The sequence below is a fragment of the Pipistrellus kuhlii genome, unplaced genomic scaffold, assembly GCF_014108245.1.
Source record: "Pipistrellus kuhlii isolate mPipKuh1 unplaced genomic scaffold, mPipKuh1.p scaffold_m20_p_16, whole genome shotgun sequence".
Taxonomy (NCBI): Eukaryota; Metazoa; Chordata; class Mammalia; order Chiroptera; family Vespertilionidae; genus Pipistrellus; species Pipistrellus kuhlii.
In genome coordinates, this window is record NW_023425471.1 from 6,531,901 (window position 1) to 6,545,523 (window position 13,623).

Genomic DNA, 13,623 nt, shown 5'->3' on the forward strand with positions numbered 1-13,623 from the left:
ATGCTAAATATGCACTGTGGGAGAAACAATTCTGCATTTTGTTAAGTAACAATTATATTAAGAATATGCAATTGTTGCCCACCACAGTAATATCTTAGAAATGAAAAGTGATCTTTAAAATGTAGGCTGAGCCGAAACCGGTTTGGCTCAGTGGTAGAGCGTCGGTCTGCGGACTGAAAGGTCCCAGGTTCCAGGTTCGATTCCGGCCAAGGGCATGTACATTGGTTGTGGGCACATCCCCAGTAGGGGGTGTGCAAGAGGCAGCTGGTCGATGTTTCTCTCTCATCGGCGTTTCTAGCTCTCTATCTCTCTCCCTTTCTCTCTGTAAAAAATCAATAAAAATATATTTAAAATGTAGGCTGAATTTCCACTACCAATACTTTAAGGATATCTTGTTGATATATACTGCTTCTAAGAAAACTGTAACTAAAAAAAGCATGAAAGACCATGGTAACTAATCAATTTAAAGTTCTACTTTCAGAATAAATTCAAAAGGTAAAAAAAATAACTTTTTTGGCTCTGATTCTTCAATGTAAGAATCTTGTACCATTAGAGAAAATATAGTAAACATAATATTGAAATATAACAAAGCTTTAGTTGAAACAGGATGATTATAGATTAAAAATAAACATTAATCGTACCTCTTTGGATAAGCGTGTAAACAAATCTCCTCCCCTGAGAAAATCCAAAATAAGATACAACTTCCCTTCAGTTTGAAAAGCTGAATGAAGAGAGAAAATTTTTGTTTAATCCACGATAGTTTATTTTCTTAGGCTTACATTAGGCAAACTCATTCATAAATTATTATTTGTAGCAAATTAATAATTATATCATAGATCTAAACTGATTTTTATTTGGAAGATACCCACTAATTTCCCTTAGCTTCCATGTAGAAAAGTTAAATGTAGTGTTTCTTTTTATGAAACCACTAGAACATTTGTTAGGTTTTCTTCAGGCTACAGTCTCTGAGAAATACAATAGTTTTAGAACATGTGATCAATAAGAAACATTCCCCAAAGAAAAAGACTTACTTAAACATGAAACAAAATACAAAAACCTTCTCACTTGACTACAGAAAAAAAATGTGGGTTGGTTAGCTTTAACTACATATAGTAGGAATCACCATACATTTACCCACTGAGAAAAAGCACACATGCCTTTGGGGGAAAGAGAGGTGATAACAGTTTCAAGACATTAGAGATCTTTCTTATTTTTAAGTTTGGCTAACACATTATTACTAACATAATAAAAATTATTATTATTACCTGTTCCTATGACTACCCACTCAGACACTATAATGTTTAAAAGGAACATAAAAGTTAAATGTGATAAAAGTTTCTTACTTTCTATATATATCTGCTAAACACATAAATTATACACAAATAAATATTTATACACATTAGTGTATCTGAATGTCCTAAGGAAGTGGGGATTGAGGTGAAGAAGTGAGGTGGGAGGTGGTTTATAACTTACCATAATGCAACTTGACAATAAAAGGATGATTAACTTCTACCAAGATATCACGCTCCATTTTTGTCCGAACACGGTCTCGAACTATAAAATATTGCATATATGGCATTACAATAGCTTTCAGAGACAAGCTTTAAAACAAAATGCTTTTGGTGCTTATTTTAAATAAAATTTTACTTGTATGTATAAAAAAGTAAATCACATTTTATATATCTTACGCTTGAATTTTTAACTAATAACTATATTTTTACCAAATTATATAACCAGAAGAAATTGTATATACTTATAAATCTATGCTTTGAGTTAAAAATAAATACAGAAAACATATTTGATAATTGGCGTTAACATTAAATTTGTATTTTAATTAAAGTTACAAAAAAAATGACCAAAAAAGAGCAACGTTTAAAGAACAAGGCATCTCAACGAAATATATATAAAAGGCTAAGTGTCCATCCATCTGACTGGTAGCTAGATGCACAGTGACCAACATGGGGCAGACGCTCAATGCAGGAATTGCCATGATGTGCACTGGTCATTTAAAAATAAATGACACCACGGATCTGGCACCAACAAACCAATACTCAGCTTCCCCCAAGTGGGACACAGGCCCCGCCACCACCCCGGAGCGACACCCCACCAAATTGCAGCCGATGTTGCTGCGACCCCATGGTGCAAAATGCAGCCCACAGAACAGCCCAGCCTGGAAATGGTAGCTGTGGGTGCTGGGTAATGACATCATGTAGCAACACCGGGCTTCCTCTCCCTAGTGACTAGCATCCTTGGAGTTTCTTCAGCCCAGGAACCCAACTTGCTTTATAGCCAGGTGCAAACATTTTACAGTTTAACCAAATGTTTGTGAAGCATTTGCCTGTGCCTTATCTCATTTGATCCTCACAGTAGTCCTGGAGTAGGGAGATAGGACTCAGTATAATCCTATTTTCTTTTCATTAGTAAGATATGAATAGCAATATTAAAATATTTCTTCTAATTAATTTTCTTTCAATATGAATGAATCTGTGCACTGGGACACTAGTTAAAACATATAAAAGGGAATAGGTTCCAATACCCCTATCAACCCTATCAACTCAATTCAACAAACATTCACTAAGTATCTAGATTCTAGAACTTGTGGCAGATATGGGGAAGAGTGGATATAGACCAAAAGACCTATTTTGAGGGGGGAGAAATAGGAAGAGAGGAAATACTATGGTGTAGCTGGTAGAGCAAAGACATTTTAGAGTTAGAAAGATCTGGACTTAGATTGTGTAATCTTAAGCAAGTTAGTTACTTAAACTCTCTGGGCCTCAGTTACCTTTCATTGATAAAATGGGGTTAATACCTCTATACCCTTGAGGGGCTGTATGACCGTTTGAGATGAGGTTTGTACACCCCAGATTCTGGTATATAAGAGATCTTTAATTAAGATCTCTTATCACACATAACACCATGGATATGATAAAGAAGTAAAATGATTTATTACTAGCAATAATAGTACAGGAATTCAGAGAAGGAAAAGATCAGTGTTGCTTATATAGGAAGGCTTGAGGGAAAAGGTAGGGTTAGGGACTTTTAGAATGGAATTTAGGTGGGTGGGAAGGACTGGACCTCAAGAAGTCCAGGTATGAAATAGTAACCCTAGCAGGAACACAAAGGCATACATGATGAAAAGGAAGGAACCAAAACAGTGTAGAAAGTGGGGAGGGGAAGTAGAGAGGATACAGATTATGGACAATTTGAAATGCCAGGAAGAATTTATATTTGACCCTATAGGTAGTTCTCTTTTACCAACCAAACATTTTCCTGAGCAATTCTATATGCCAGGCACTGTGAAGCAAATACAAATAATGTTTAAAAATAATCCGGTAGGAATGACTGACAAGCAAATAAATGATTATAATACAATCTGAGAAGTAGTATACTTGGGTTGGTAGCTCAATGAATTTAAGAGGTGAAAATGATCATTCATTAAAGTTTTAATTTTTTTCTGTTGCATAATGAGGATAAATTATAGATAACTTCTATTTTTTAAGCCAGAGTGACTGAATGGTTGTGCCAAAGTTTAAATAAAAAGTATGGTAAAGAGAATCTTTTTGGATGGGGTCAGAGAGAAAGATGAGTTGATTTTCCTTTCAATTTAAGGTGATCACAGATATTTAAAACACAGAAATAAGACCTCTGAGAAAAATAAACAAAGAAACTTAAAAATCCTATTTCCCAGTCTACTAGTTTTCCACTTCCAACTGGGGGATTTTGTTGCCAGTGACTGAAAATGGCCAAATCAGGAGTAGAAATTGATTGCTCTCAATGTCTATGTAGCTCCTTTTCAATGACTTGTCCAGCTAGTGTATCAAATTCAATACCAACCTCTGATTTCATTATCTTGTCCTATCACTACAACTCTGGTGTCTTATATCCAACAGGCCCCTTCAATTATTTATGTGAATGAGGTTCATCACCTAGGGCTGCTGATAACTGTGTCTCTGTCTAGCCCAAATCTGCCCTTTTCCCACTGCTACCCATACAACATTGTATTATGTTCCTATTACCTTAATGCTGGATTCCAAATTTCTACCTCCTTAAAAAAATTATACAGACTTACAAAACTTATCACTTAGAAATCACTCCTCTGTTTAGTAATCAATAAAACTATCCATCAATATATTTATATTCCTCTTCTACTATTCTACCATGATGAAAAGAATAATTACCTGGGGGTCAAAAACTATAGTTTAGTGGCCATGCTAATATCCAGTCGGTTTACCTTGGCCAAATCCTTTCACTACTCAGAAACTTCCTGCTACTTTCTCTATAATATGAGAAGCTAGAACAAGATTTCTTTCTGTTACGATTATCTTGAGATAGCTTCCTGATGAAACTGTCTAGTCGAAAACGTGCAGTGAGATTCACTCACCTAAGAATTCTTTCATTTTGTCTGAGGTAGGACTGTGAAATAATTATAATTTTGTTTCTTTTACTTAGGTAAAGACCTAGTGACAAATATAAATCACCTTATAATCAGGAATTTTGGTTATGAAATACTGGTTTATAACAAGGCATGTTGTATGTGTTTATTATATGTCAGCTAAATTTCAATAAAGCTATTTTCTTTTTTAAATGTTTTTAATTTTAAGTTAATTTATTTTTATTTTTAAATTTTCTCAATTACAGTTTACAATTGGTATTATTTTGTATTAGTTTCAAGTCAATAAAGCTGTTTTTTTTAAATGAAGATAAAGTATGTTTTATGTTGGTTAAACTCTAAATCTTAAGGAATTTGTTAATACTGTCTTGTTGCTGGCAAAACAACTACATTCCTCTGAAATAATTTTTCTCAAGTTATTAGTTTTTAAACGCCTCTTGACTTAAACCTGAGAGTGAACAAGAAGAAGTGCTATTTATGTTTTAGGGTGATATATTAAGAAATAGTTTAAACAATGGTTTACAAAACCTTTCAGGCCCAATTACTTCTTTATTAGGATGAAAAATCCCCACAAGCTCAACCTAACGCTATTGATTTTTACTTGACCCCATTTATTTGTATTAATAGGAATTTTAGAATGGAAAAAGACTTCTGATAAAACATGGATGTTTTGCTGAAACCGGTTTGGCTCAGCGGTAGAGTGTGGGTCTGCGGACTGAAAGGTCCCAGGTTCGATTCTGGCCAAGGGCATGTACCTTGGCTGCAGGCACATCCCTGGTAGGGGGTGTGCAAGAGGCAGCTGGTCGATGATTCTCTCTCATCGACGTTTCTAGCTCTCTATCTCTCTCCCTTCCTCTCTGTAAAAAATCAATAAAAAAAATATTAAAAAAATGGATGTTTTATTTTCTACTTAATCCAAAACGCCATTGAGATTACAATAAGGGAAAAATTAGGCACAAACTCACAAGAACAGAGAACAGGAGAGGAAGCAGTAGCAGAAGATCTATAAGTGGTAACTCACACAGCAGATCAGAGAAAGCTAAAATATAAGCCTAAGGGAAGGAAGTCAATGAGTAATAAGCAAATTCTTGCCATAGAATTCTTTTCAATTAGCTTTTTGCTATCTCACTCTTAAGCAAGGAAAAGATATCGATAGCAAAGGATCCCCAGGCATTTGAGGAAAAAGGCTTTCATATGAGAACGTATTTGAATAAACAGAAAAAAGGAATAAAGTAAAAGACAATGTAAAGAACAGAAGAAAATTTAAACAAAATTCAACCTTATAATTTATATCCACCAATATGGCATCCATGAAACAAAAAGCTTTCAAAGAGGTAGAGGGGAAGGAAGCAGTATTATCAATAAGTACAGTACAATGAAAAAAGAAATGGAGACAAGAGCTCATAGATTAAAAGACTTAAGAAATATAAACCAATTGCAAAATACAGACCTTACATAGATACCAATTCAAGCAAATTGCAAAAAGAAAAATGAATTATAATAACAAAGACTACTGGAAATTTGAACACTGGATATCTGTACATTAATTTTTAGGTATATGATAGAGTTATAGTATTATTTTAAGAGTCTTTGTCTTTTAGAGATACATACTAAAATATTTATGGAAGAAATTACACAATGTTTAGGATTTGCTTTAAAATATTTTGAGTTGAGAAATATTGAAGCAGAAAGTAGGGTATATGATATTCTTTATATTCTTCTGTTTCTTTCTGTAAATGTTTGACACCATAATGAAATGTTTTACAAAACATTAGAGAACAAGGAAAAAATCTAGAAAATTAAAAATATGATAGAAACAAACAAAAATCAATAGGATTAGAATACTTTCCTAAAACTGAAGAAATGAGATTCTAAATTGAAAGAGGCATCCCAAATTTAGTATGATGAATTTTAAAAACCCACAATAAGAAGTACTACTATACAAATTTCAGTATACCAGAGATAAAGAGTAAATTGATTCTAAAGACTTCCAAAGAGGAAAAGCAGTGTACATACAGTACAAAGGACTAAAAGTCAGAATGGTAATCTAATATAATAAATGGGTAATATGCAAATAAACCAAATTGCAGAACAACCTAACAACCAATCAAAGCATAATATGCTAATGATATGCTAAGGATGCCCAACTGCTCACTATGACGTGCACTGACCACCAGGGGACAGATGCTGCAACTGGTAGGTCAGCTTGCTGCTGGATCCTGCAGATGGGTACTGAGGGAGATGGGCCGGACACACCCTAGAGCCCTCCCACAGTCCCTCCCTGGCCCGATAGTGCACCGGTGGGATCCCTCAGCCTGGCCTGTGCCCTCTTGCAACCTGGGGCCTCTCAGGGGATGTCAGAGAGCTGGTTTCAGCCCTATGCTGCAGGCCACTCCCCTGGGGAGGGTGCAAGAGCCTTTCCCTATCATCACTGATTTGGTGTGAACCCACAGCAGGCACAATGGAGCCAGGATGAGTGGGAGCGGCAGGTAGGAGCTGCAGGCAGTGTTGGACTGTGGGTTTCCCAATCCCCGCAGGCCACCCAGAGGGACCCCACCCGTGCACGAATCTGTGCACCAGGCCTCTAGTAAACTTCATAATTACAAAACAGGAAACTAGAAAACAATGGAAACAATGCCTTCAAATATCTGAGGGAAAATTATTTCTGACCTAGAACTTTACACCCTGCCAAATTATAGATTAAGTGAGGGGGGTAGAATAAAGGCATTTCAGACATGTAAGGTCACAAAAAAATTTACCATCCATTCACCCTTTCTGAGGTAGCTACTAGAAGATGTGTTCCACCAAAATTAGAAAGTAAACTGAGAAACAGGTAGATACAAAATTTAGAAAAGTAGATCTAACACAGCAAATATGTGAAGGAAATGTGACTCCAGTACATCATTTGGCTCCGAAAATTTTTTATAAAGCTGCAATAATGAAAACAAAACATGAAGAGGAAAATTGTGTGAGGGGAGAAGTATAGAAAAACCAAATCCTAATCTTCCATATTAGGATGCCAATAGGTTATGTCTCCAAAAAAAACTGCAATAAAAGAGTTTTGAATATGGCGGTAAATGGCAGCTAAAGAGGTGAAAGTCATTGTTTCTAGGAATTAAGAATTGGATATTCAACATTTTTGTAAAAAACACATTAAAATTTAATATAAATACTTTGTACTATTTTTTGTTGTTGTTGATCCTCACCTGAGGATATTTTTTCCATTGATTTTTTAGAGTGGAAGGTGGGGAAGAGACAGAGAGAAACATCAATGTAAGAGAGACACATTGATTGGTTGCCTCCCCCATGAGCCCTGACCAGGGCTGGGGATCAAGCCTGTAACCAAGGTAGATGCCTTTGATGGAATCAAACCCATGACCCTTCAGTCCATGAGCCAGAGTTCTATCCACTGGGCAAACTGGCTAAGGCCTTTTGTCCTACTAATTTATATGTCTGTATTATTCCATTCCCATAGCACACTGAATTATAACTTTTAAATAAGCTTCAAATCTTATAAGATTGTTACTTTGTCATCTTTTTTAGACTACTTTTTGAGATGTGTGCTTTTCAAATGAAATTTTGAGTATTTCAAGGAAAAATGCAACTGGAATACTAAGGATATGGAGCTAATTAGATGGCTAGAGGAATATTGAGACTCTTAAGACCAATTAGCTTTCTCTAAAAGGAATTGGCATTTGTTTCTTTTGCTAGTATCTTTTAGATTTCTCAGAGTTTCATATACAATACAAATCCAGTTAAGATATGTGAAAACAAAATATTACTATTAATTTTGTGAATGAATAGTTATACAAGTTCCATCTATGCAGTTTTATAACATGAATACAAAGTTATAAAAGTAGTGATATCAAATAGGGCACTGAGAATATAATTTAACTTCCTATTCCTAGAATTAACCAAGTTAAGTAGTAAGGCAGGGGATAGAGACTAGGTAAGAAACAAACAAAATACATTCAAGAAGGGAGCAAGAGAAAGAAAGCAAAGGACAATGTTTATAGAGGAAGGTGAAATTTCTTGGACCAATGATAATGCCCAGGGTAGGTGACTCATTGGGAAGAATAATAAATGGTTATCACCTATGTTCCTCCAGAATATTTTAAAAGTTTTAGATATGACAGACAAATTGAAGAGAAAAAATGATGTAAGGAATCAATACATAATACTAGAGATTTCTGTGGTAAAATAACTAATATACTAAATAAAAGAAAGTCTTAAGCATTTAAATATCTATGTACAACTTCTTCTAAATGACTGTTCAATTATGAGAGTCAAATTCTACATTACATTTTTTTTTCAAAATTAGTGACTTGGAATAAAAACTTAGAGATCAGATGTCCTTAGAATAAAATCTATTTTGCATTCAGTAAAATAGTAAGTTTTCAAAACATTAAAATTATATCAATTTTAAGATGCATGAAATCCAGTTTTAATCTTATAAACTTCTACTTGTCTAAAGCCCAAGAGAATTTATAATACTTCTATAACATGGCAACTCCCATTCTCACTAGTCAGATGATTCCTAGCCCAACAGAAAAAATTTACTGAAAGAAAGTTTAAATTTAAATATGGTAACAGGAACAGATTCAGAATATAAGTGGCCTAGGAGTCACATGATGGCTATTGAGACCTTTTAGTTTGTTTATATTACATGAACATTACAAACAGTAGCAGTACTTACCTTTCAAAGTGGCCTTCTTCAATACTTTCATGGCATAAAGCTGTCTAGCATCAGAGCCTGAGATTTTTTTGACTAAGAAAACCTGTATTTAAATAAGAGAAAATAAATTTTACAAAGTTTCACAAGCTATACCATTGTTAAAATAAGAATCTTGCTGTGTCATTTATTATTAGAAAGAGTCTGATATTTCTTTTGTTGTTAAATCCCAGAGCATGTAACATATAAATGTAACTTAGTAAGCACTTATCTTTTAAAAATGAATGATCACATATATCTAAATATGAAGAACCACAATTCCTAGCTATGTTATTGAGCATTTTCATTTTCCAAATATGTTTAGCTCCTTTCTACATGTAGTGTGGGATTTATATAAAACCAATCACACTTGCTCTAAATAGTTCATGGTTACGCTATAACATGTATAATACAAAACTATCACTAAAGCTCTTCTACTAATTTTGACCATTAGTTTCAAGATTTTTTCCATCAAACCTTTAAACAGACATGCAAATGGATCTGAATTTGAATTTTTTTCTCCTATTCATTCTTTTCTAGCAGTGTTATTATGCTGCCACAGATAGGAAGAAGAGACAATTACAATAAAAAATTTAGGGTCAGCTCTCAATTCTCTGCATTAGCACTCTAGGGTATTAGCGCACACACGCACAAAGATTCAGCTGATTCTAGGGCAAAGCAGAGTTCCTCACGCTGAGAAACTGTGCCAAAGGTAATGGGCAATGACTTCAATTGAATTGAAGAGTACCAGCATTTGCACAGAAACCCTGATGCAGAGTGTGTTCTCCCCAAACCACTCCCTTTCGCCCCTTCCAGCCACTCAATGTAGGGAAAGAAAAGCATTCTTTTTCTAAAAGTATATTTTATTGATTTTTCACAGAGAGGAAGAGAGAGGGACAGAGACCTAGAAACATTGATGAGAGAGAACCATTGATCAGCTGCCTCCTGCATAACCCCCACTGGGGATGTGCCCGCAACCAATGTACATGCCCTTGACTGGAATCGAACCCAGGACCTTTTAGTCCTCAGGCGGACGCTGTATCCACTGAGCCAAACCAGTTTTGGCAGAAAAGCATTCTTAATCAGAGAGGTTCCTACAGATGGAATGATATCCAAATATTAAAGGTTATCACAAATTAATATTTTTGAACATAAATTCTAATTACGTGGAGGTTATTAGAATTTATCTGATATTTATTCAGTCTTAAGATTCCCTAAGCCAGCTTCTTAGTACCATTTTATATACAAGAAAAATTCTCCTGGTAGATTCCAAACTTTTTTCACACTTCTTTGAAAGCACATTCTTTTTTCTTTCTTTCTTTTTTTTAAAATATTTTCAGTGATTTCAGAGAAGGGAAATGGCGATAGAAACATCAATGATGAGAGAGAATCACTGATCAGCTGACTCTTGTATGCCTCCAACTGGGGATCAAGCCCGCAACCCTGGCATGTTCCTTGACCAGGAATCTAACCATGACCTCCTGGTTCGTAGGGCTGAAAGCACATTCTTAACACTTTATAGCACTTCTTAATTTATATAAAGAACCTTCTTTACAAGAATTTTTAATACCTCATCATGACAATTTTGGGGAGGTAGACCTACTAAGCAATTCCTGTTTTACAGCTGCCCAAGCTAGGGATTAGAGTAGTTAAATAATTTGTCTAGTGTTACAGTGGAGGCATTGAGACAAGAACCAAGCCAGCCACCCAGTTCTGTGCTCCTGCTCAGTGCCTCTTACTCCAGTCCCTTTGGCCTGTCACCATCAAACACGCAGGAGCAGCAGTCCCAGATGCCACAGATCTTCCCCCACCAGAGCATTTCTGACCTTTCGAACTCCTCCATGAAGCTATTCTAGGCTGACAGGTCATCCCTGCTCCCTTGGCTTGGACTGGCTTTTTAGGGTGAGTAAGGAAGGAGACTTGTGTGGTTTTTTTTTAATGTTTGCTATTTATAGTAAGGTATTTAAAGAAATAAAGGGAGAAGCACGCTAACTCCGGGAAACTTAACTAAATAATATGTTCCCTGAAAATCTTAATGTATAGAAATAAATCCCTCTATTTGGGTTTATCTACATACACTGCATAATACAATTTCATAGCAGATGTTATATATTTGGCCTTATATCATTTAATTCTTACTATGGCCCTATGAGGTCAGGACTATTATTTACTCATTAATTCCTTTCTAGAATTATATGATAGCTACTGTGCTTCCATTTCAATGCTGAAACATGGTACAAAGCATGGCCTCTGCACTCATAGAATATATAGTCTATTGGGGGAGATAGCCAATAAACAAATAATTAAAATGAAAAGCTATAATTCTGGTAAGTGCTGTGAAGATAAGGAATATAATGTTGAGAGGGCAAAACGGGACTATAGCCCAAATTAGGAGGACTTTTAAAAGTCCAGGGAGAAATAGTGGTGCATGGACTGGAGGAGTGGCAGTGGAGGAGAGGACAGGCATGATTTGAGGAATCTTTTCTAAATCCACCGGACTTGCTGATGGATAAGATTGGTAGTGGGGGGAGGTGTGGGAAGGGAAGGGAGGACAAGAAGGATTGGAGATACAAATCTGTTACATCGGCTGTATATTGGCTATAATTAAGATAGGGAGCATAGATAAATTAGTAGTGAATAGAGTGAGAAGGCAGCTGAGAACGGGAACTCTGAGGAACTTCAAACTAAATGACTATCTAGAAGCAAAAAAGGGGCCCCTAGAGGTAAAGCACACACAAGTAAGTAGCCTAAAGTCACAACTATTATGTTCTGTTGGCTAAACTATATTTGGATTAAAAGCATCACTTTGGATTTGAAAGATGATAACGGCTGTAACAAATTATCTATGTTAGCCAAGAATTGCTAACTAGTCCCATAAAAATATACAAGGGAGCTTAAACTGATGTTGTTTTGAAGCGTGCAAAGTATATCTTCAAATGTTTCCTCACAGAGCGGTGGGAAGGAAGCCCTGCAATGTGAAAATTGAATGCAATCTCAGAATTTTCCTCTTGCTGAGAAAGGGACTAGAGAGATCAAGTAGCAGTAATTATAATACTGAACTTCTCAACTTGGAGTGCGGGAAGTACTTGTGAGGTGTGTGGTAAGGGGACAAGGAATACTGGAAGAAAACTCATAAAGATGTTACATCTGCTGCAACAATTTTTAGTTAGTGGTTTTGGGAAATATTTTTTAATTGATTTCAGAGAGAGGAAAGGAGAGGGTGAGAGAAATGGAAACATCAGTGATGAGATTGATCGGCTGTCTCCGGAACACCTCACACTGGGGATCAAGCCTGCAACCTGGGCATGTGCCCTGACTCAGAATCAAACTTGACCTCTTGGTTCATGAGCCACACCTGCCAGACTTGGAAATAGTTTCAATATTAAAAACAAACACAGAGATCATTGATAAGAGTGCAATGCTTGCATTCATTTTAAAGATAAAAAGTCTCCCCAATTCCAAACTTTCAAGTGGTAACCCTCACACCAGTTCCTTGGGAGTACTCATTCACTTCCTGCTGGTATTAGGGAGACTGTGAAGGAAAGACAGAGATGCACTGCAAGATTACCTTTCAACTCTATATAAGGATTCAAAGAGGCCAGTGTATCCAGGGAATAGTTTAGGATTTTTAATCACTCAAGAAGTGCAGTTAGAGAGGCCATATATGGTCTTGAAGATAAAGTATATATGAAGTGAATACTGCCAATTTCTGAAACTTTCCAATGTATTTTTGAATGACTTTATTAACTTTCCCACACTTATTGATAGTCATAAATGTAAAAACCCAGAGAAAATAATGCTTGTAGGGAGATCAGTAGTATTTCACAAAATATTTCTATTTCCCATCCATATGAAATATACATGAATTCCAAAAAGCAGCTTTTTAAAAAGCACATACTCTTGACTTACCTTTCCAAATGATCCCTGCCCTAATACTTTTAAAAGTTCAAATTGGGAAGGATCTGCCTTTTCATGTCCTTCCTTTACATGATGTGTGATTGCAATTTCTTTGATACTGCCTTCTTCCTGTTGATGCAAATATAAAGGGAAAAAACAGTCAGAGCTACTTCTTCTAGGCATAAATCAAGAAATATAACTTTAGCAAATCATATTAGAAATCCTCAAATTAACATACACAAACCACCTTTACTGATCCACCAAATAAACAGAAAACATACTAGTATGCCAAGCAAATATTACTTTCAAGTTAAATGTCAGGGACAAATACCAGCCTACCATATTTTTTCTTTTCTTTTTGCCTATAATAATATTTTTTGTAGTGCATATCAACTATTAGCAGAATATAAATGTGTTATACAAACATAAACAATTATTTTATTACTATCATATTCCATATAAATGTTTGAGATCAATCAACATTTCCTGAGACACTCACAGAATATTGGAAATATAGAGAATTACGAAGATTTCTTAAAAAGATATAGCAGGGTATCTTAATGTGGTAGCTTTTGAAATGAGCAGTAAAATGAAAATAAGCTCTCTCTAGCTGGTTTGGCTCAGT

General features: G+C 35.4%; 1 protein-coding gene across 10 annotated transcripts in view; it reads right to left on the reverse strand.

Moving 5' to 3' along the window:
* Positions 1-13,623, reverse strand: part of RPS6KA3 (ribosomal protein S6 kinase A3) — a 115,794-nt gene that overhangs the window by 45,055 nt on the left and 57,116 nt on the right. For 9 of the 10 annotated variants that reach the window (XM_036439595.2, XM_036439601.2, XM_036439597.2 and 6 more), the window contains 4 exons: positions 13,011-13,127; positions 9,087-9,168; positions 1,474-1,554; positions 642-721 (listed from right to left, as the gene is read on the reverse strand). In XM_036439595.2, coding sequence (XP_036295488.1) covers positions 642-721; positions 1,474-1,554; positions 9,087-9,168; positions 13,011-13,127 — 360 coding nt within the window. The remainder of the gene's footprint in view (positions 1-641; positions 722-1,473; positions 1,555-9,086; positions 9,169-13,010; positions 13,128-13,623) is intronic. The other variant, XM_045582322.1, reaches the window with a different exon arrangement.